Source organism: Nomascus leucogenys, chromosome 15 (genome assembly GCF_006542625.1).
Source record: "Nomascus leucogenys isolate Asia chromosome 15, Asia_NLE_v1, whole genome shotgun sequence".
NCBI lineage: Eukaryota > Metazoa > Chordata > Mammalia > Primates > Hylobatidae > Nomascus > Nomascus leucogenys.
In genome coordinates, this window is record NC_044395.1 from 16,687,751 (window position 1) to 16,711,209 (window position 23,459).

General features: G+C 48.1%; 1 protein-coding gene across 4 annotated transcripts in view; it reads right to left on the reverse strand.

Annotated features, from left to right (window-relative positions):
• TMPRSS4 (transmembrane serine protease 4) overlaps positions 1-23,459 on the reverse strand; it is a 42,862-nt gene that overhangs the window by 15,590 nt on the left and 3,813 nt on the right. The window contains exons 2-4 of one of the 4 annotated variants that reach the window (XM_012496002.2): positions 9,480-9,513; positions 5,314-5,363; positions 1,094-1,246 (exon numbers count right to left, since the gene is read on the reverse strand). Coding sequence is in view for 3 of the 4 variants with exons in the window: in XM_003253215.2 (XP_003253263.1) it covers positions 1,094-1,246; positions 5,250-5,363; positions 9,480-9,513 (301 nt within the window). In the remaining variant the exon portion in view is untranslated. Of the gene's footprint in view, positions 1-1,093; positions 1,247-5,249; positions 5,364-9,469; positions 9,514-23,459 lie in introns of all 4 variants that reach the window. The other 3 variants (XM_003253215.2, XM_012496001.2, XM_003253216.2) reach the window with 3 other exon arrangements.

The following is a 23,459-nucleotide window of genomic DNA, read 5'->3' on the forward strand; positions in this document are numbered from 1 at the left end:
CCCATCCATGGTCCACACAACTTGCCCAGCCTGGGGAAATAAATGTCTGAGAGAGGGACCTAGGTCCTTCTCCAAGTAAGGTCAGAGGGGAAGGTTGAGTGAGAAGTCCTATTGGCAGTAGGATGACAGGTGCCTGTGGGCATTTGACTTCTGATAAAGAAAGCAAATACACAGAAAGTCACTCAGCCCTGCCCTCAGAAGCCCCATCACTCATCTCCTATCTATCTTTTTTTCTTCAGAGCCCAAGCACCAGGGGGAGGAAGGTAGAAGAGCCCAGCTCAAAAGAGAATGTGGATTTTATGCTCAAAACATCTCCTATCCATTGAAAGGACCTGGCTCAGTCCTGTCACATAGCCCATCTCAGCAAACACTAATGAATAGAAGGACCAATAGCTGGCGAAGTGGCTGAGAAGTCTCTTTTCTATTCTCCTTGAAATAACAAATTTCATAGAAGGGAGGAATGCCTCAAGGTCACCCACTCTAACCCTCTGCCTGAAATCCAACCAGGAGCAACACACATGGGGCAGGCTCAGTTACAATTTCCTGTCCTTTCTGGCTCACATTTGTTCATCAAATAGTTACTGTTTGCTGTGTGTTAAGTACTAGGATTTAAAGGTAGACAAGACACGGTCCTGCTCTCAAGAAACTTATACAGCTGGGCATGGTGGCTCACACCTGTAATCCCAGCACTTTGGGAGGCTGAGGCGGGCGGATCACCTGAGGTCAGGAGTTCAAGACCAGCCTGACCAATGTGGCAAAACCCCGTCTCTACTAAAAATATAAAAATTAGCCAGGCGTGGTGGCTGGCACCTGTAATCCCAGCTACTCATGAGGCTGAGGCAGGAGAATCACTTGAACCCGGGAGGCAGAGGTTGCAGTGAGCCAAGACCAAGACACCGCACTCCATCTTGGGCCACAGAGCACTCTACCTCAAAACCACAACAAACAAACAAACAAACAAACAAACAAAGAACCTTATACAACAAGGATGAAAAGTGACAAGTAGGGGGCAGATACTATGCAGTGGGCCGTGGGGGCCTGAGCAGACCTCCTGCTGGGCCCACTTCTCTTGTCCCTCAGACCCTGCACTCACCTGCCACTGCAGGCCCTTCGGGGAAGCTCTTGACACAGTGCTCCTCGTCCTCCCCCAAGGGACAGTCCAGCTCCCCGTCACACAGCTGCTTCCTCGGGATGAAGTGGAGAGGCTGCCCACAGAGGAAGTAGTATTTATCCAGAATCACCTTGACTGGAAGGCAAGCGCAGGGAGGGGCAGAGAAGGCTGAGGGTCAGGCTTGAGCAGGGAGAGGCTGGGTTTTCCTGGCGATAGTGCTGGGCTCTCAGACACGCATGTGTGAGTTCCAGGCTCAGTTCTGCTACCTGGTAGCACATAGACTTGGGCCTGAGTCTCAGCTTCCTTGTCTGTGAAGTGGAGATGGTAACACCGGCCCCATCCCCACAAGATGTCTGAGGAGTCAAGAGAGGTCATGTGTGTGGGAGAAATTGAGAAACAGGCTGCTACCTGCCTCTTACCCCCCAGTGCTGGCTCAGTATGTTCTGGTAAAAGAGGAGGAACCTGGAGTCTGAAGACCCAGTTTTGAGTCCTAGCTCTGCCACCTACTGTGGAACTTAACTTTTTTTTTTTTTTTTTGAGACCGAGTCTCACTCTGTCATCCAGGCTGGAGTGCAGTGGCGGGATCTTGGCTCACTGTAGCCTCCACCTCCCAAGTTTAAGTGATTCTCCTGCCTCAGCCTCCCGAGTAGCTGGGATTACAGGCACGTGCCACCACACTCTGCTAAGTTTTTGTGTTTTTAGTAGAGACCGGGTTTCACCATGTTGGCCGGGCTGCTCTCGAACTCTCGACCTCAGGTGATCCACCCGTCTCGGCCTCCCAAAGTGCTGGGATTACAGGCGTGAGCCACCCACCGCACTCGGCCTTACTGTGCAACTTTATACGGATCACTTTCCCTTCTTAGTTCTCAGTTTCCTCATCTGTACAACGGGATGATGATATCTATAATATCTGCCTCACAGGGCTGTTGAGAGCATGTGGTATGATGGTAGTTGTGAAAATGTCTTGTAACTGTCAAGTATAGTTCTAGAGGTGGGTGCTTTTATCTGGGTGAAAGAAACACGTGGACACATGCAGGGGGATCAACACAAACTGGAGTGTGTTTTGGGGAGGCAGGGGGAGGGAGAGCATCAGGAAATATAGCTAATGGTTGCCGGGCTTTATACCTCAGTTAAGGGTTGATCAGTGCAGCAAACCACCATGGCACACGCTTACCTACGTAACAAACCTGCACATCCTGCACATGTACTCCAGAACTTAGAATAAAAGTTGAAGAAAAAAATAATTAAAATATATAAATAAAAATAACTAAAATTAAGAAAAAAAGAGAAAGATCTGTGAAGCGGTTGGTCCTTGATTTTGTTTTGTTCCTGCTTGCCGTCTTTAGATTCTGCCAGCTGCTTTCAAATTCTGTTGCTCTTTTGCCATCTTGGGATGATGGAAAGATGTTGAGTGTGTTTAATCCTTCAGGGAACTGATATGTTAACACTTTTTCTGGCCGTGCATGGTAGTTCACACCTGTAATCCCAGCACTTTGGGATGCCAAGGCAGGAGGATCGTTTGAGCCCAGGAATTCAAGATCACTCTGGGCAACATAGTGAGACACTCGTCTCTACAAAAAGTTAAAAAAATATTAGCCAGGCATTGTGGTGTGCCCTTGTGGTCCCAGCTACTTGGGAAGCTGAGGCAGGAGGATTGCTTGAGCCTAGAAGTTTGAGGCTGCAGTGAGCCGTGATCACATGATTACACTCTAGCCTGGGAGAGAGAGCAAGACCTTGTCTGAAACAAACAAACAAAGAAACAAACAAACTTTTCCTTAGTGAAGACCCACAGCCAACACCCTGGCAGGAGGGAACTCCTCCTTCCTAACTGAATTCTCTCTTGGCCTGATGGGACCCTCTCCAGTCCAGTATCACCCTGTGCTGGTCTTAAGAGTAGTGGCATTAAATCTAATAATGGTCCCTGCTTGTCACCGTGTCAGGAGCTTTCCATACATTTCCTCATGTAATCCTGATAACAGTCTTGGGAGGGAGGTGTTATTACTAACTCACATTACAAACAGGGACATGGAGAATTGAAGGTCAGGCTTTATTTTCCCAGGGCACACAGTGCTTCCGGTGTAGAGCCAGGGTCCATCTAACTCTCTGGGGAAGCTTGAGATGTGATCTGCTGGCCCTGATGCTCCTGGCTTGAGTGAAGCAAGGGAGAAGGAGGAGCTAGATATTACTTAGCTCTTTGGAGTTTGGTTTATGATCAGGAGCCAGATTAAGGCAGAGTCACCCCAGCCTCCTGGGACAAATCCAGGAGACAGCATTGCCAGTTGAGACTCCAGAAGCCATAAGGTTGAGGGAGCCCGGCCCAGGATGGGGGACTGGGTAACAATCTCTGATTGCAGAATCTGGGGGCCCAGGATGTGGAAGCCACATAGGACCTTCTGGGACAGGGAGCGTCCAGCTCTAAATTATGCTCTAGTGCCTGCCTGGCTTTCCCTGGATAACTTTGGCCCCCTTTATCTCCACTGTGGCAGGGTGTATGCTTACGGAAAGCAAACTCACTTTAACATTAGCCTGAATAGAACAGGATGGCAAGTCTGCCGATGTCACTGCAAACCTCCATCATGTGGGCAACCAAGGTCAAGGAGAAAGGGTTTGGGGTCATCTGCATCTCACACCATCCAGGGCTCCCAGGGCTTTTAGTGGGGTTTATGCTGTGGCTCTGCATTTCCACCGCCATGAGATGGAAATGGACCTGTTCAATCAGGGGACCAGGGTTCTGTCCCAACTTTGTCCCTGACTGCCACTCCTCCTCTCTGAGCCTCCGTGCTCATGTAGAATGAGGACCAGAGTCTCTCTCAGTGTCCTCCAAACAGGCAGTTGGCTGCTACTGCTGGAAATGTCACCACAGTTACAAGTACAGATTCCTGAAAGGCCAGATATTCCCTGGCTGCACAGGCAGTCCTGCCCCAATTAGCAAATGCATGTCCTGGGTCACATTTTGTCTGCTGCTGTGTGATGACACACTCTTTTGCAAAACTTGGTTTTTAGCTTGGTCCTTTACATGTGTTATCTCACTGGTGCTCATGATATCGCTCCGAGGGAGGAAGGACATTTTATAGGTGAGGAGACTGAGGGTATGAGGCAGTGAAGGACTTACTCAAGGTCACGCAGCAGCAAGTGGCAGAGCCAGAATCCCTGTCTCGGGTGTCCTGATTCCTAGTCTGGTCCCCAGTGCCCTGCTTCTTGCTGTGAAAAGTTGTGGTCAGCAACCTGCTGTGCTCATGTGGATAACAAAGGCAATGACTCCATCATAGGATGTGGGAGCCAAAAAGGACCCACATCCCTGCTCCTTCAGTTGAATCTTCTTTATCACAGATAAGGGCCTGAGGCAGAGAGGCCTGCTCAAGACCACATTGGGCCTCAGGCACTGGCCATGGTGAAGGCCAAGCTGAAGGGGGCCAGGTGCCAGCTGCCTGGGGGGTCTTCCCTGCTGCCTCCTCTTTTTCCCCTCCTCACAAGCAGAAACTCTCCCTGTTCTTCCAGCCACTGCTCAGAGCCACTCAGCTTGCAATCTGCAGAAGATGGGAAGGAGGGGGCAGGGGGCGTGGCAACCCTGCAAATTGCCTGCGTGGGTTAGGAACATATGCCACTGTGCTCTCCCTCTAGAAGAAGTCACCTGGGATAGAAGCCATCTGGAACAGATGGGGGCCGAGTTCATCTCCCCTTTCACTTTTAGAAGAAGGCTCTCTTCAAAGCAGGGAGTGGATACATTTTCTTTCTTTCTTTCTTTCTTTCTTTCTTTCTTTCTTTCTTTCTTTCTCTCTTCCTTTCCTCTTCTTTCTTTTTCTCTCTCTGTTTTTTTCTCCTCAAATTCCTTTTACTATAACAACGATTTTTTTCTGCAAAGCTTTATGCAGATCACCTGCCCCTGACTGTGGGGGTGGGGGCTGCCACTTACTGAGGGGGTGAAGGACAAGTAGGGGCTGCCACTTACTGAGGTGATAATGGGAGGGGCGGGGCTGCCACTTACTGAGTGGGTGAAGGCAGGGGTGGGACTGCCTCTTACTGAGGGGGTGAGGGCAGCGGTGGGGGACTGTCACTTATTCAGGGGTGAGTGCGGGGGTGGGGGTTGGGCCCTGTCGTTTACTTAGAGGGTGAAAGTCGGGTAGGGGCTGTCACTTACTGAGGACAACCACAATGATGATACTCGCCAGGCTCAGTAGTGCTACGATGATGGGGATCCCCACCTTTCTGAAGGTCTCCATGGGGGTACGGGGTTTGCGCAGGGGTTTGACATCTGCAAGAAAATGGGAGGCAGAGGGGAGGAGCATGCAGTCAGCACTTAGTGATCCCCAAGCCAAACTCCACAGTCTCCTGCCCTCTGGCCAGTGACAGGAATGCCTTGAGAACAGTTTTGGTTAATGCTGTGGGGTTATTCCTGCAGACTAGGCTTAGCTTCATCAGCACATGGTTACCCTGCCTCTTCTCACTTATCCAGGCTCACCTATCTTTCATGAGTGCTGCTCAAAGGAGCCCCCAGGCCAGGCCACCTCCCCCGTGTCTTGACTGAGCCTGTCCTAGGACATTTCTGGGTTTTGTCTGACCCTCACCTGCCCGAGAGAGGCCTGAGGCCCTGGGGCACGTACCCATTCATTGTGCCACCATTTATCCTTTTCCTGACCTCTTGACTTAGCTTTTGATTAAACATTAAGCTTCAGGGAGGCAGGGGCCTCCAGCACAGTGTGCTTAGTAGAGGCTTAATAAATACTTGTGAATCAATGCATCCTCAGTCCCACAAACAGCAAGTCCCCAGCCTGATCCTTGTCTTTAAAGAGATTACCATCTGGGGGAAGAGGCAGACACAGATGCCAGTCCAGCCAGGTGGAAGATAATATATGTTATAATAGAGACATCTTCAAAGGTAGGCTGGTGAAAGCCTCCTCAGCAGGTGGCACTTAAATGCAGGTCGGGAGGGAGGCACTGGCTCAGCTCAGTCGGAGACATGGAGGGGGCCTGTAAGCTGCCTGGTGCACCTGGGGTACCATGGGAATAAAGGCAAGTTGGAAGGCAGGATGGGTGAAGGCAGCGGTGGAGACTCTTGAACATTATGCTAAGGAGTCTGGGTTTTATCCTGAAGGCAGTGAGGAGCCATTGAAAGTTTTTGAACAGTGGAGAGACAGGATCGAAATAATTTTAGAAAGACGGATCTGGTCGGGTATGGTGGCTCACACCTGTAATCCCAGCACTTTGGGAGGCCGAGGTGGGTGGATCACCTGAGGTCAGGAGTTCAAGACCAGCCTGGCCAACATGGTGAAACCCTGTCTCTACTAAACATACAAAAATTAGCCAGGCATGGTGGTGCATGCCTGTAATCCCAGCTACTTGGAAGGCTGAGGCAGGAGAATCGCTTGAACCCACGAGGCGGAGGTTGCAGTGAGCTGAGATCGTGCCATTGTACTACAGTCTGGGCGACAAGAGCAAGACTCAGCCTCAAAAAACAAAAAGAAAGATGGATCTTTCATCAGGGAGGAGGTGGATTGGAACAAAAGAGTCTGAGATTAGGGAGACCAGGTAGGAGCTTATCACTGCCTAGAACAGAGGTGATAATAACTACATTGTCAATTGCACATGGTTATCCAAGGAGAAGGAACTTGGGAAAGGGAAAACATAGGCAAAGTTAATATCAGTAAGTATCAGAGATACATTCTTTTAAGTCTCCCCCTCCTTGTGGGAAATAAGCTGGGGAGGTGCCACGGGGACTTCTGCCCTGGGGGAGCTGCAGCAAGAATTCTGGAAACCCTGGAAAGCAACGGACCGGCTCTCCTACCCTCACCTCCACATGGCTGGCTCCCTCTCCTCCTCCCAGTCTTTCTTCACTGTCACCTTCACGGTGAGGCCTTCCTGGATCTCCCTATTTAAAATGCAGCCTTCCAACCTTTCCTATCCTCCTTTCTTGCTTTTTTTTCTTCCAAAGCACGCATCACCTCTAACATATGCTATATTCGACATATTTTGTATATTTTCTGTCTCCTCCCGCCCCTCCATGAAATGAAGACTTGTTGAAGACAGAACTTGTCTGTTTTGTTCACTGCTGAATCCCTGGTGCCTAGAACAGTGCTTGGTCCATAGCAATTGCTCAACAAATATTTCTCACATGAATAGATGAATTGTTCTTGGCTCTGTTCTCTTAAGTACATCTCTTCTACTACCCCCTTTCCTTTCCTTTCCTTTCCTTTCCTTTCCTTTCCTTTCCTTTCCTTTCCTTTCCTTTCCTTTCCTTTCCTTCCTTCTCTCCTCTCCTCTCCTCTCCTCTCCTCTCCCCTCCCCTCCTCTCCCTCCTTTCCTTTTCCCTTCCTTCCTTCCTTCCTTCCTTCCTTTCTTTCTTTCTTTCTTTCTTTCTTTGTTTCTTTCTTTCTTTCTTTCTTTCTTTCTTTTTTCTTTCTTTTTTTTTTTTTTTCTTTCTTTCTTTCTTTCTTTCTTTCTTTCTTTCTTTCTTTCTTTCTTTCTTTCTCTTTCATTCATGGAATCTGCTGCCCAGGCTGGAGTGCTGTGACAGTGGCATGATCTTGGCTCACTGCAACCTTAGCCTCCCGAGTAGCTCGGACTACAGGCATGTGCCACAACACCCAGTTAACATTCGTATTTTTTGTAGAGATGGGGTTTTGCCATGTTACCCAGACAGGTCTCAAACTCCTGGGCTCAAGTGATCCACCCCCCTTGGCCTCCCAAAATGCTAGGATTACTGGCATGAGCCACCATGCTCGGCCCCTTCTACCGTTCTTATAGGTCACATTTTATTCTGCCTTGAATGATGACTAATCACATGTCTGGCTCTATTTCTTTCCTCAGCTCTTTAAAAGCAGAGAATGGCATCCTGCCAGAGATTGGCGCCCAATGAATGCTAGTATTAATGAATCTGTTAACAAAGGAAAGCTTAGGACACTTTGTGTTTCCCCAAAAGGAAGTTTTAACTTCACACACAGAGGCCAGTCAGTGGGAATGTGGACTGGAATGGTATTGCGTGTAAACTATGACCTGGCACAAAGTAGCTTATCAGTAATGTTTGCCGATACTGTTTTTAAAGTTCCAGCAGCCAGTCTTCAGAATTGTCCTCTTTCCTGTGGCCGTGGCCATGATGACATTTTGTTCATGAATTCATGCATGATTTATTTATTGAGCATCTACCTCTGGGAACACGAGATTTGTTTGTTTTCTCCAAGAGTGAGTGACCCATGGGGAGCCATGGGTTCCTGTGTCCAAGGCCAGACATTCTCAGGGAGCATCTGCTTCCCCCATCAGGAAGGAAAGACCTTCCTACCTAGTTTAAGTTAACGAACCCAGTGAGCTATGAACAGCCTCCTTGCCAGCTGTTGTTCCTCCCTCCAGCCTGTCCTGCCCACTGCAGCTAGACAGAGCTTCCTAAAAGCTGGCTTTCATCCTGTCACTTCTTACTTGAGGGCCTACAAGAGACTTCCACATCTGGATTATATCTTTCAAAGCCAGTGTAATTTGGCCTCTTTCTCTGAGCCAAATGGACTTCCACTGCTAGTCTTCACCAACCCCTAGTTCTGCATAGTCACGTTCACTTCCTAGTCCTTGAGCAAATTCAGCTTGTTTTCTGGTTTGGGAGTTCTCAGGCTTGCTCAGGTTGTGGAGCGGTTGGCGCCCTGGTGTTCCTTGGGGACACCGTGGCCTACTCTTATATTAAATTCTGAAGTATAAACTAGGCACCATTTTACTTGCTAAAGATTACTTCATTTGTGGTCATTATTAACTCATGTCCCAGAACTGAGAAATAAATAACCCGTGAAGCAGGATTCGCCATTTTCTTACTGATCTGTTCATATTAACGTGTTCCTTGCTCATTTGTTTTGCTGATCCAGCAGGCTATCAGGAGTAGATATTAATGGTTTAAGAAAATGTAATCGAAGAAAAATACCTCCTTAAATTTGGGATCATTCTATTTATTAACTTAGTTTTCTTCCCTTGGAAATCAGGCAAGCACTGACATTTTTTATGAAAATGCCTTTGGCCACTGTGAACTCCATGTGACCAGGGACTTCGGCTGTCTTAATTAGTGTTATAGCCCAGCATCCAGCCTAGGGCCTGGCACATGGCAGGTACTTACAGTTTTACTGAAAGGATAAGAGTGACTGAATGAATGAATTGGAGAATCATTGCTTTGGGGATTTTAGGTTTGTTGGTCCTGTTTCCCCAGAGTCCAGGCCTCCTACTTCTAGAATGAATCCTGGAATGTTTGCTGAGTGATGGATGGACAGGTGACTGGATGTCACCCATGGCACTTAGCACTTTGGTGGTGGTGGTGAGGGCCAGGCGCAAGTGGCTTAGGATCTACTTGGTAGCTGAAACTCAGAGGTTAAGGTGGACAAATGAAAGCCGGACCTGAACTTACCGAGGCTGTTCAGAGGTTGATCACTGTCAGGATCCTGTAATTGAAGGAAAAACAGTCAGTGAGTTGAGGCAGGGAGTCTCTCAGGCTGGGGCCAGGAGCCTACGCGAGGTTCTTGGGTCTTGTCTACATTCCCTTCTCCCTGAGTCTACGTTGGGGGTCTCTGTGTTATCCAAACACCTGGTTCAACAGGAAACATTCAGTCATGCACCTGTTTGATCTGTTTCAATTAGTTTACTTATTAGTTTACTTAACTAGTAGCAACTGGTTAGCAATTGTAGAAGCAACTGGTTGCTAGTTTTTGTGTAAATTGCTGAATTCCTCAAGATGATTCTGCTCTACTATCTGTTTTTGTCAATAATTTGTCTATGTTTACAGATACTATATTTCTGTAAAAACTCTGAATAGACATTTTACAAAAGGGAATACTCAACTGGCCAATAAGTACCAAACGATGCTTATTGTTATCATTACTTATCAGGCAAATGCAAATTCAAACCACAATAAAACATCTCTACATAAATACCAAATGGCTAAAATTTAAAAGACTGACAATACTGTGTTGATGAGGATGTTGGGCAACAACAGCTCTCAGACCTTGTTGGTGGGAGTGTAAATTGGTACAAATACTTTGGAAAATGGTTTGGCTGAATCCACTAATGCTAAACATACAACTATTTTATGATTCTATGGTCCAGCAATTGTGCTCCAGGATATAGCCAAGAGAAACGAGTTCAAATGTCTAGCAAAAAAACCTGTCTGTGAAAGTTTGTAGTCGCTCCATTCGTAATAGCTAAACATTGGAAAAACCCAGACGTCAGTCACTGGTAGAGTAGATAAACTGGTATTTTCATATAATAGAATATAATTCAGCAATAGACAAGAATAAACTAATTCTAAGTGCAGTGACATGGATGAATTCCATAGACATAATGATGAAGGGAAGAAAATAGTCACAAAAAGTACGATTTCACTTATATAAAGTTTAAAAGGCAAGGTTAATTTATAGTGATAGAAGTCAGAATAGTGGTTACCATGGGGGGGGCAGTTAGTTATTGGAAGGAATACAGTGGAATCTTCTGGAATGTTGGAAAACTTCTGGATCTTGTTTTCGACATTGGTTACATGAGTGTTTATATGTGCAAAACTTCACTGGGTGGTAGACTTTAGACTTGAGTGCTTTACTACATAAATGCTACCAACACTATGATATTTCTGAGAGAGTAGTCTTAGGCCACCATCGACGCATGTACACAAATACACGCAAAGGCATTTCTACTTACACCACTTCACATGTGCACTCAGCACGCACACAGCCACATAGAGTCACATGGAGGAGCCACTGACACAAGGGCTCACATACAAAATACATGCACATACTTTCTGCCAGGCAAACATTAAAGGGAGGATGCTGTCCGGGTTTACGCCCTCTGAACCCTGTGGTCTAGGTCTCCACCCAGGGACTTGCCTGCCCTATTGTGCTGAGGTCATGACCCGCCTTGGTGGTGGTTGGAGGAGTCGCAGGACCTTGTACATTTCTGGCTGGAGATTTTTTCTGTTCCTCTTGGGAGTGAGAGGGCCTCTTTTAATCTTTGAGTGGGTGACCCAGATTAGATATGGAGGGAGGGTCCCTGGGTGTTGCCTGCTCCAGGGCTAAGCATGGTGGACACAGCAATAGGAAGGAGCTCTTTCTTTCCCTCCCAGATGAGCCTGTAGTCTGATGGAGGGACATGCCCATGGGTGGCCTTGTGGTGTAGCACACAGCCTGGTCCTGCAGTCTGCAGGGGTCGAGTCAGAATACAAGTCCGGCCTCCTGTTAACTGTGTGCTTTCAGGAAAGATCCTTCACCTCTCTGAGCTCCAGGCTTACCCTCTGTAGAGTGGGGACAATAAAACCTGCTTCAAAAGACTACTGTGAGGATTACATCAGTTGTCTTGTGGGAAATGCTGGGCTCTCACATGGGAACTGTCTTTCCTCTGCCCTCCCATTGAAACTGCCTTTGCAAAATGATGACTGAGACAGTGAAACAGATCTAACTTAGCCGACACCATCTTGCTTCTAACCTCCAAGCTGTCCTTGTTCATTCCTGGGTGTAGGCTGAACTAACTTTGGGAGAAACTTAGTTTATAGTTTAAACAAAGTTGGTAACAGCTCTTTCCCAAGCAGACCTCCTTCTTGTCTGGGAACTAGACTAACATTAGCCCCAAGATTAGAAATTATGGTTTAGCAGTCATGCAGCTGGAGGTTACAAGATTCTGACCCTCCCCAAACTGCTTCTAAGATCAGTGCTTGAGATATTTTGCAGACCCTGCACTTGATGGATCAGCTGGCACCACCCAGATCAATAAGCTGGCTCATCTGATCTAGTGACCCCCACCTAGGAGCTGACTCAGCTCAAGAAGACAGCTCCAACTCCCTATCATTTCACCCCTGACCAATCAGCATTCCTGGCTCACTGTCTTCCCCCTACCCACCAAGTTATCCTTAAAAACTCTGCTCGCTGAATGCTCAGGGAGACTGATCTGAGTAATAATAAAACTGCAGTCTCCCACACAGCTGGCTCTGCATGAATTACTCTTTCTCTATTGCAGTTCCCCTGTCTTGATGAATCGGTTTTGTCTAGGCAGCGGGCAAGGTGAACCCCTGGGGCGGTTACACCATCCTCTGCAGTTCTGTAGCATTTGGTACAGGTGTTCATCACAGGACTTCTCTCGTAGGGTGGTCAGCGTTTCCTTTCCTTTTTTCTTTCTTTTTGATTGCTTCTTTAAATTTAACATTTTATTTTTTAATTGGCCACTCTTTCTCATTGCCTTTGTACCCTTGGTGTTTAGCACCAGGCTAGTACCTAGTAAAGGTTTAATAAGTGACTGTGAACTTGACTGAACTTTGAGCTCTGCATTGTAGTTCATTCCCAGCCATCTCTCCTCCACCATCACCAGGGCTGGATAGAACAGACTGTCTCCAGGCTGAAGATGAGACCCAATCAGGCAACTCTGCATTGTTGTGGCTAGAGTCAAGTTAGGATAATATCGACAGTAATTCACACCCAACTGGCATGTAACAGTTTACAAAGTCCTTTCATCTAACTCTTGTCTAGTCAAGTTGATATCAATTGTCTGCCAACCAGGATGGGCAGCATTAAAGAATTAATTATTAAACTAAACAAATGCTTGTAAAGCATCTACATTGTACCAGGCAGTACTCCAGGAGGATTCAGAGACAGATCAAGAAATCATCCCAGCAAGATGGGGAAAATAGTGCCCAAACAAGACAGCTGAGGGTCTGTCCCTGAGAAGCTTGTTTCTTGGTGGAGAGGAGGGCTAGGGGAAGGGGGAGGACAGGCCATAAACAGATAAACCAGAAAAGATCAGAGAGGGGTAGGGGCTATGCAGAGCGTAATCCAGGGTGAGAGGAGACAGCGCCTGGATGGAGACTGAGAATGGGAGCTCCAGGGAGGGACTCAGGATGGTTACGGAGGATCTTGCTGGTCTCCCTAGAAGAGGTGACAAGAAGGAGCCAAGTGGGAAGGAACAAGCTTGGGGGGCTAGAGGAACTGAATAGAGATGGGCATGGCTGGAGCAAGGCAAGGGCATAAGGAGAGAGGAGGTTGGTGGTAAAAGGACGCCATATGTGTTTGGAAGATACAGACAATAGGCCTCACCGATGGATTGGGTGTGCTTGGGTTTTAGTTACATGGGTGAGAGGGTGCTTGCTGAGCTGTGGGAGGCTAGAGGAGTGGCTGGTGGAGCAGGGAAGTGGGCCCTTTCCTGTCAATTCATTCTTTTCCACTGAGTCTACCTGTGCATGCATGCCTGCATTCATTGAGGTAGGTAGGGCAAGTTTCTTTTGTTTCTTGTTAATTTAACAAATATTGACTATACTCGTTTGATGGACCTGGAATTGTGCTAGAAGCTGAGGCACAAAGGAGGCTTATATTCTGCACTTTCTGGGGCCTTGGATTCCTCATCACTGAACTGAACAATGGCTAATTTTGTGTGTGTGTGTGTGTGTGTGTGTGTGTGAGACAGAGTGTGACAGAGAGAGAGACAGAGTCACATTCTGTTACCCAGGCTGGAGTGCAATGTTGTGATTTCAGTTCACTGCAACCTCCACCTCCTGGGCTCAAGTGCTCCTCCCACCTCAGCCTCCCAAGTAGCTGGGACTACAGGCATGCACCACCACGCCCAGCTATTTTTTATTTTTTTGTAGAAATGAGGTCTCACCGCATTGCCCAGGCTGGTCTCAAACTCCTGGACTCAAATGATCTGCCCACCTCAGCCTCCCAAAGTTCTGGGATTACAGGTGTGAGCCACCATGCCTGGCCCTTAATATGTTTTCAATTGCTATTCACTGACTAGTAGTTGTGGGAAAAAATTCTACACCTGTTTGAAACCAAAAGCAAGAAAGAAAAAAAAAACTAAAGCAAAACCATAAGCTAGAATGACAGGGACTGTGACTATCTTGTTAACCGCGGCATCCCTGATGTCTCCTACGATGCCCAGTACATAATAAGTGTTGAAAAAATATTTGTTGAATGAAAGAATTAATGAAAATATCTCAGTTTGAGGACTCAGTCTCAGGTCAGTCTTTACGAAGCTGACTGTGGTATATTCACACAATGACATAGTAGGCTGCAGTCAAAACAAATGAACTATAGTGACACAAAATAATATGGATGGGGCCAGGTGCAGTGGCTCACACCTGTAATCCCAGAACTTTGGGAGGCCGAAGCGGGTGGATCATGAGGTCAGGAGTTCAAGACCAGCCTGGCCAACATGGTGAATCCTTGTCTCTACTAATAATACAAAAATTAGCCAGGCGTGGTGATGGGCGCCTGTAATCCCAGCTACTCAGAAGGCTGAGGCAGGAGAATCCCTTCAACCCGGGAGGGGAGGTTGCAGTGAGCGAGATGGTGCCACTGCACTCCAGCCTGGGGGACAGAGCGAGACTCCATCTCAAAATAATAATAAGGATGATATTAGAATGTAATATTAAGGGAAAAAGTAAGTCCCAAAAGATTACATATAGCACAGAATCTTTTCCATAGAGAAGCAAGGGAATGATGAATATAGGGTTTGGGAAGAACTTACTTGGGCAGGGAGCTTGAAGCACAGCCCCTGGCCTATCAAATATGTACAGCCAATATTTGTTGAATTAATAAACGAAAGACACTTGCCCTACCCACCTCAGGAGAGGGATGGATATGTGTGTGCAGGAGTGGGAACCTCATGGTTAAATGTAGGTTACTATTAAGTCTAGCTTTTGTTGGGGATGGTGGGTTTATGGAGGCTTATTACATTGTTAAAACCAACTAACTAGCAAGTTACAAGTGGGCCCTGCATGGACAGATAGTGAAAAAAGTCATGAAGCAAGGATTCTAGCTCCCCCAATGCTATGCACCCAAGGCTCAAGGAAAACATAAAAAAAGCCATCACTTGGCTATGCTGAGTGGCTTGAGGAGGTCAAACTCATGTCCTCACCATGCTCTGCCCTTACTGTTGTGCTGCCTGAGTTTCCCCATGAGTAGCTCATTCTTTGGCTTTTCTTGAAGCTCTTTGGCAAACATCTGTGACACAGAAAGATCAGAGATGATGGATAGATACACTTCTGGAAGAGGAGCTGCAGAAGGTCACGAGTACTGGGGCTCATGGGCAGGGAGGTAGGTGCATTTTAAGCCTGTGAGTGTCAACTGGAGGCCATCAATGTTGATGACATCCCTGAGCAGGATAGAAATAGGGACTTATGGCCAGCTGCATCTCTTCTGAGCCCAGAAGCAACAATCTTGAGCTAAGGAAAGGAGAGAATGGGGCTGAGAGATGTGGGTACCAGGTAAAATTCAGAGATCCAGCCAGACCCCATCACCATGGTGGGTTCCTGCCATGATCAGAAGATGCAAAGCTGAAATAAGGCAACTTCCTTATTTTCAGATGAGAAAACAGAGGTCGGATAGAATTGTCTTAACCTGTAGTTAATAGAGGGAAGGAGGAAGTTGAGAGGTCAACAAACAACACATGTGCTTCCTTCTGCTTTGCTGGAGATGTATTTATTTACCCCCAGCTTGAACTCAGCTTCTGGCTACAACTGTTGCAGCCCCAGCCCAGCCCAGACCAAGCAAAGGCATTGGCCTTTCCCTTTCTGTTTGGGCCACTGGCTGGCCCAGGCCTGTCTGCTGTGTTGATTCAGTCTGCTGCAGAGCCCTGACTCATGGGTCCAGCCCAGCCAGTGTCTGACCTGGGGCTCATCTGGGAATGAAGCTCCTGCTGTCTGCAGTACAGTGGAAGGGCAAGAATGCCCAGGCCCCCAGGGCCCAGGTAGGGGGTAAGGTGGGGAGGCAGAAGTGGGTGGGTGTTCGATCGCTGGAAAACCTGCCATTGCCTGATCAACTCAGAGAATCTTCTTTTCCTGCTTCTCGGTTTGTCACTGGCAGCAGGAAGACATTAATCCAAGACCCAAATATGGAGGCAGAACCATTAGTTATTGCAGTTGAGTAGTATTATATAATTTACGATGTCTTTCTTTCATAAGTGCTGTCCTATATAATCCATGGAACAACCCTGAGAAACTGTCCCCATTTTACAGAAGAGGCAGCTGCTATGGCTTTGGAGCAAGTAAGGAACAGATCTAGCCCTTCGGGCCGGGTTTCTGGACTTGGTGGACTGTTGATTTCATTTCCCGGTGGTTTCAGGAACTCATTTGGATAACAGTCATTAGCTGGTGCTGGGTCCTTTTGAATCTCTCCTCCCTTGCAATGCAGCCTTGTTGGATATAATCAGCATGCAGTCATCATGCAGAGATCGCCCCCAGCATCTCCCCAGCTCTCCCTTGGTGTGAAGGCAGAGTGACTTTGCTCAGTTCTGGGTTCTGCCATGTCATCCATGAATGGGGTCAAGAGACCTCCCTCAAAGAGCATGTTGGGAAAGGGGCCTATTGCAGAGCTTGGTTCCTAGGAGGGGCTTTATTGATATTAGCATTCGTTCTTCCCTTTCTTCCATTAAGTTCCCACCTTTCTCACCTGCCTCTTCTTCTTTTATTCCTATTCCCCATCCCTACCACTGTTTTAGATCATGGGGAACCTCCTGGTTGGGCTTAGCTCAGCTCCAAAAAGCAAACGGACATCTTAAGGTCAGCTTCCTTTCCAGCTCAGAGAGGATGAACCCAGATACAAGGCAGCTCTTGTTTTTAAATGGAGTGAAGATTAAGTGGCTGCAGAGAAGCCACCAGCCTGGAGAGTATGAGTTCTCATCTTGCCTCGTCTTCTGACTTGCTGTGTGGCTTTGGGCACACTCCTCAATGTCTCTGAACCTCAAGATCCCTTTGGGTAATTGGGAACTGCCCTTCAGAGATGGGTTGAAAGAGTTAATACCCTCACAATGAAACAGGCAAGTCCACCAGGCTAGTAAGGAGGGGAAGAAGAGGAGGCAGCTCAAGGAGGCCAAAGGAACAGAAAGCTTGGCCAGCTCCTGTCTGCTTCCCTTGCCAAGCAGCCTGTCCCTGGGGCCTGATTTCTCTGTTCCTCTCTGCAATGCTGACTTGGCATTGCCTTGCTCTGGAAAGAAGTCAGTAAGGGCAGAGCTGGAATGACTGGAGTGTGGACAAAGAGAGAAAAGCAGGGGCACATAAAAGGGGCCTCCTGGCCCTGTTCCTGTCTACGGCAGCTTCAGTCTTCCCTGGAGTCCGAGGTCCCATGGTCTCATAGGAAAACCTAGAGCCAGAGATGCTGCTGTTGCTAGGTGATGGGATAAACAGGTCCTTTGAGGCTTGGGAAGGTGGCAGCTAGGTTGCTGAGGCCAGTAACAAGCAGTGGGGAAAACCCAAGGGAGGGGGTGGGGAAAGTTCTTTGGGTAAGCCAAGAGACCCAGAGGTGCTCACCGTCAGCTTGCAGAGTGGGGCCCGGCCACAGTGCTCCTCTGAGGGAGCCTCACTCTGCTGTCTGATCCTGGAACCTGCATCCCTCCCCCAAACCAATGGCAAGCAGCTGTGTCCTCTCCACTTGCAGCTGGAATAGGCAGTTTTATGCCTTTGCTGCGCTGGAAACAGGGCTCTCTCTCTTGGATGTCTCAGCCATGACAGGTAAGGGGAGGAGAGGGTCACTGAGGGCTGGAAGATCATGGGGCAGGAGAGGAGGCAGTGAGTTTCCTGAGATGAGCCTGGTGGTGATGCAGCAGCCTAGAGTGCATGGGAGGTCCTCAGAGATGACTGTCATGCCTGCTTCCAAGCATCCTGGGATCACACCTATTACTCCGTCTCCAGGCAGGTCGGCCACTAGCCCAGGCCATATGCAGCTGGGCATCTAAGCTCTCGCGCGGAAATTCAGGGAGCATCCTCGCAAACACTGCCTTGCATTGAGGCATTCTTAGAGCAGCACATTTTCCTTTGGGTCTAAGCTCAGCCTCGGCTGCTACATTAGAAACCATTTTGCCTTGTTCTAAGCCACATAGGTGCTGACCTATTGGCAATTTGAGCCGAGCACCTCAGCCCCCATCTCAGCACATAATGGCTCCAGGGCAGGGCCTGGGGCAGAAGGGAGGGGTCAGGCAGCCTGCCATTATCCCCTGCCAGCCTGCTGTTCAGCTCCCATCATTTAAGAATCAGCTTTTGTGTTCGGGCGTAGCTCTTAGGTTCAGGTAGGGCTAGGGAGGCAGGGAAGATGTAACTATCCCTATTTCACAAGTGGAGAAACTGAGGCACGGCACTTATGCTCTTTCCCCAGAGACAATGTGAAGGGCAGGAGTGAGGTATTTGTACATGCCCATTGGGCTAAATTAAACTGAAGACAGACCTGGTTCCCTCTGGAGGGCCCTTGCTTCCAGGCGATGCTGCTGTTTACTGCAATGCTCAGGAATCCCTCTGCAATCCTTCTCTTTGTCCTAGGGGAAGCAGCCCATTCTCTCCCAACTTTCTGAACTCTCAACAATTCTACTTTGCTCAGCTTTCCCTCTGTTCCAGAGTGGTGGGTCCATCCGAGCCCACCTTCCCCTCCTGGAAGTGTCTGATAGGAAGGAAGGTGCCACCATCTTTGCACACCTCAGGACAATGCCTGGACAATGGCTGGAGTGGACTCGAGAGGGCCAGCAGGGGTCCCATCACACAGTTCAGCCTTTCAGCCTGACAGGGACCCTCATGGGTTTGCCATTGGGAAGGGCTGATGGATATTAAAGCTTAGAGGGGTTCTCTCAACTTTGCGATTTACCTGAACTGAGGAGCTGCCATCCGTGGAGCAGTCTGATGTTAATTTTAAAAAATTCAAAGACAGAGTTTATACCGTCTTTCAAGAATCGTACTCACTTTTGCTTGTCCTGAATTGTCCTTTAAACTTTGATGGGGAGGGAAATGGCAGGGAGGGAAAAGGAACTGACTGGGGCTGACTCCAGCCAGGAGTTTGAGACCAGCCTGGCCAACAGAGTGAAACCCCATCTCTACTAAAAATACAAAAAATCAGCTGGGTGTGGTGGCGGGCACCTGTAATCCCAGCTACTTGGGAGGCTGAGGCAGGAGAATCGCTTGAACCCAGGAGGCGGAGGTTGCAGTGAGCCGAGATCGTGCCACTGCACTCCAGCCAGGGCAACAGTGTTAGACTCTGTCTCAAAAAAAAAAAAAAAAAAAAAAAAGAAGAAGAAGAAGATCTGACTCCTCCATCTGTAGAACAACTTTGAGCAAGTCACTCAACAGCTCCTGGACCCAGTTTCCTGCTTTGGAATGTGGGTACAATAAAAGCGACTTCACAAGATGATGGGGAGAAAGGTTCTGTAAGATGCGCCACCCGCCCAGCACCGTGCACCTTTTCAGCACCTTTGCAAGCCCCCGGGAGCCCCATCTGGTCCTTGCATGATTTTACAGACTTGCTCATAGTCCCCTAGGTTGGTCTTTGCAGTTTGAGGGGTCTCAGCTGCCTTGATCAGAAGGGGGTTGTCCCTTGATCCTGTGCCTCCTGAATTCTGAGGCAGGAACACTGGCCTGAATCCAGCTCTGCCTCTTCCCAACCATGAAGTCTTGAGCAAGTTAATAAATTGTTCTGAGTCTCAGTTTTCTCATCTGTAAAATGGGGAGAATATGATGTAATTCACAGGGTTGTTGGTGAGAATTATTGACACATGTGATGTGCCTGGCTTGGTGCTTGAAACATAGAGGAGTTTAGTAAGTGAAAATGAGTGCCTTCCGCCCCAATTACCCTACAGGCATGGAGAGCAGAACTCCACACATGTTCAAGGAGGGTCTGCACTATGGTTCCGTACAGGGGCAGGGTTGAGGATTCTCATTTGTTCTGGAGGCCCCAGTGGTAACCAGCCTTGGTGGGCTGGTGTGGCTGCTGCAGCCAATCTCCTGGCACAGGTTTCAGTGACTCCTAGATCTGTTTCCTGTGAACTCTGAGCTCAGGATCCTATAAATAGTGCTTTAATAGTGCTTCAGTGTCTTCTCTGCATCTCTGACATTGCAGTTGCATAACCTGAAGTTCCTTTCTTGCTTTGCTGCCCACTCACATAACTCGTTGGGTGCTTCATGAAGTTCTTCCTTGTTGAAATTTCATTTGCTAGGAGAGGCTGTGTTTTACAGTGCACAGAGCACAGGCCATGGAATCCTGCAGCCTGGGTCTGAATCCTATTTGCTCATCGGCCTGAGGCTTTAGGCAAGTTTTTGAACCACCAAGAACCTCAGTTTCATGTGTGTGTGAAAAAGAGGGAGAGAGAGAGAAAGAGAGATGCAGTAAGTCTCCCTTCTAAGGAGCCCCAGTTATGCATAGCATATAGTACATCACCTGGTGCACAGTAAGAGTACGATAATTGTTTTTTTTTTTTTTTTTTTTTTTGAGACGGAGTCTCGCTGTGTTGCCCAGGCTGGAGTGCAGTGGCGCTGTCTCGGCTCACTGCAACGGCCACCTCCCAGGTTCAAGCTATTCTCCTGCCTCAGCCTCCCGAGTAGCTGGGATTACAGGTGCCTGCCACCATGCCCAGCTAATTTTTTGTACTTTTAGTAGCGATGGGGTTTCACCATGTTGGCCAGGCTGGTCTTGAACTCCTGACCTCAGGTGATCCGCCCGCTTCAGCCTCCCAAAGTGGGATTATAGGTGTGAGCCACCACACCCAGCCAAGAGTACAATAATTGTTAACTGTAATAATAATAACAACAATAATAGTTTACTCATTTAGTAAGGCACCTTTCTGGGCCCTGGAGACCTAGCAGTGAACCAGAGGTAAAGCTCTTTTGCCCATGGAGTATATTCTATTATTTTTATTAATTATTGATAACAATATTAAAATAGAACCTGGGAAGTTCATGACATAGTAGATACTCATAGTCAAAAATTATTTATTGTTAATGGGAAGGAGCTTCATAGAGGGCCTGTCATGTATGTAATAGGAACTGAACAAAGAGCGACTTTTATGATTTCATGGGCCCCAGGGCTTGGCTTCAGCAGGGGACTCTGTGGACTAAGTGCATCTGGGGAGAGTGACCAGGGCAGTTGGGACCGGAGGTGATGTCGTGTGACCTGTGTGAACTCTCTTGGAAGAGAGGGTGGAACACGCAGTTCAGAGAAGCAAGGACCAGTGGAAGCATGAAAGCTTCAAGTGTGTGTGGCCGTCTGAGAAAGGCAAAACACAATTCGAGGAGGAACGGGGGAAGTTAGAGAAAGTCTTTTCTCCTGGCAAAGGAAAGATTGTTTTCAGCAACAGTAGCTTCTAGAAACAGATGTGTGAGCAAAAGCTGGATTGTGAAGGTTTCTGTGGCAGATGAGGGCCAGGGTCAGATAAGGGCTCTGAGCACCCCTGGGGGATTCGATCAAGACCCCCAGCGGTGCAGCAGAGGAGAGGGAGGCAGGGCAGAAGTGGCGGGGGTGGGGGACAGTCCTTTCAAACACTGCAGCTCTGTTTTTCTCTCTGTGTCCCATATGGGGGTTCTGCATTTGATTTCAGTGGAGCAAAAGGCTCCGAGGTCAAAGTACGCTTGGGGAACCCCCTCGCCGAGAAGACCTCTAAGGTTTTTCCTTAGGGTCTGTGATTCTGAAGAGCTCACTCTCAGCCTGAAATTTCTCGTCTCCTCCCACAGATAGGATTAGTCCTAGGCCTGATCTACTTATAATATTCTCTCTTTAAATCAATTTTCTATCCTTAATGGTCTCCTGGTAATTTGGGTTTTTTTCCCTGAGCAGGATTGGGTATGAAACTTTAGTTTAGTCTTCTTGAAAGTCCAAGTTAATTATAGCTACTGGTTTTCCCTTTGCCCTTGGCCGAATGACCCTTTTCAAGTAATGAACCTCTTTGAGCCTCAATTTCTTTCTTTCTTTCTTTTTTTTGAGACCGGGTCTCACTCTATTGCCCAGGCTGGAGTGCAGTGGTGTGATCTTGGCTTACTGCAACCTCTGCCTCCTGGGTTCAAGCAATTCTCGTGCCTCAGCTTCCCGAGTCGCTGGGATTACAGGAGTGAGCCACTGTGCTCGGCAAATATTTATATCTTTAGTAGAGATGGGGTTTCACCATGTTGGCCAGGCTGGTCTTGAACTTCTGACCTCAGGTGATCCGCCCACCTAGGCCTCCCAAAGTGCTGGGATTAGAGGCATGAGCCACCACACCTGGCTGAGCCTCAATTTCTTCATCTGTAGAATGAGGATTACAATGTCTCAGGGAGTTGTATTAGACTGAAGGGAGATTTTGGATGTGAAAGTGCTTCTTGAAGCCCAACATGGTACCCTTGTTGCATTTGGATAGAGATGCAATGCTGCCACTGTAGCTATTATTCTCTTTAAGACCACCAGTGACTCCTACGTGTCCAGATAGGTTCTCCCAGCAGCCTGGCAGGACCCTCCTGTCCGGGGACTGGAGATGTGATCGTGAGTGATGTCAGGGTAGAGATGGGATGAAGGTGAGGGGGCTGACCTTGGCTCTATAGTTACCTCCTTCTTGTGGACATCAGTGAGTGAGTGAGTGTCAGGCTCTGCCTGGGGTGTGGGAAAGCAGTTTCCCCTGCTCCTGTTCCATCTGTGGAGTGCACAAAATTGAAGGCCTAGATTTTGCATGTTCTCTGAATCTTCCATGGTATCTTGCCAGTACCTAGCACGTAGTAGATGCTCAGGGAACACATGCTGAATGAATGAATGAATGAATGAATGCATACAGATTTAGAGGAAGAAACTGAGACAGCAGGATATGCTGAAAGCATTGGTTGGCTCAACTGCACCAGCGGGCGAAGCCCAGCCAGACTGATGTGCAGGACATTTTGTGACAGGAGACGCCACTGCCACCCCTGGACAGGTGCCCACTCCTGGACAGGGGCCATCGTGTCTCTCACCCTCTTCCTCAAGTGTTCCTTTCATCTGCTACCCTTCGAGAGTTTCTGGTTGCATGTGGATTACGTGAGGAAGCTGGAGGGTGCTCTGGGGGCCACGGGCTGGGGAGAACTGTTGCGGTTTTCCGTCTTGTTTACACATTTCTCTGCTGCCGACGTGCCAGTTAGTCAGAGTGGCAGGCTGGGAGGTGGCGTTAGACGTGTCACAGGGGAATTGCCACATTGGCTCTGCCCCACTCTTCCCCTTCCCTATCACCAGGGTTTCCGGGCAGGCTCAGACCTGTGCCTCCCTCACGTCCATCCCCCTCTGGGATAAAAACACCTTGGTAACCCCTCAGATAGAATCTGGCATGTTTTCCAATTGGACTTGGGGTGGGCCTTGTTCTCAGTGTCAGATAAATCAGAAATTGGTTATAGGGGATTCCGTCTTTGATTATTTATCTGTCATGCATCAGTCCACTCATTCATTCATTCACATTTACTAAGTGCCTAGTCCATGCCATGGATGGCATGCCCTGTGCTAGATTTGCGGCTAAAAACAGAAAAGACACAGACCCTGTCCTCAAGAAGCTCCCATTCTGGCACAGGTTTATAAGAAAATGTGGCAGAGGATTGCACTTGAGGTTTGGAGGAGTTCACTGTCCTGGGGAATCCTTGCTTGGGAACTTGAAGAGTTTTATTGAGGCTGATGTTTTCACCTGAGCA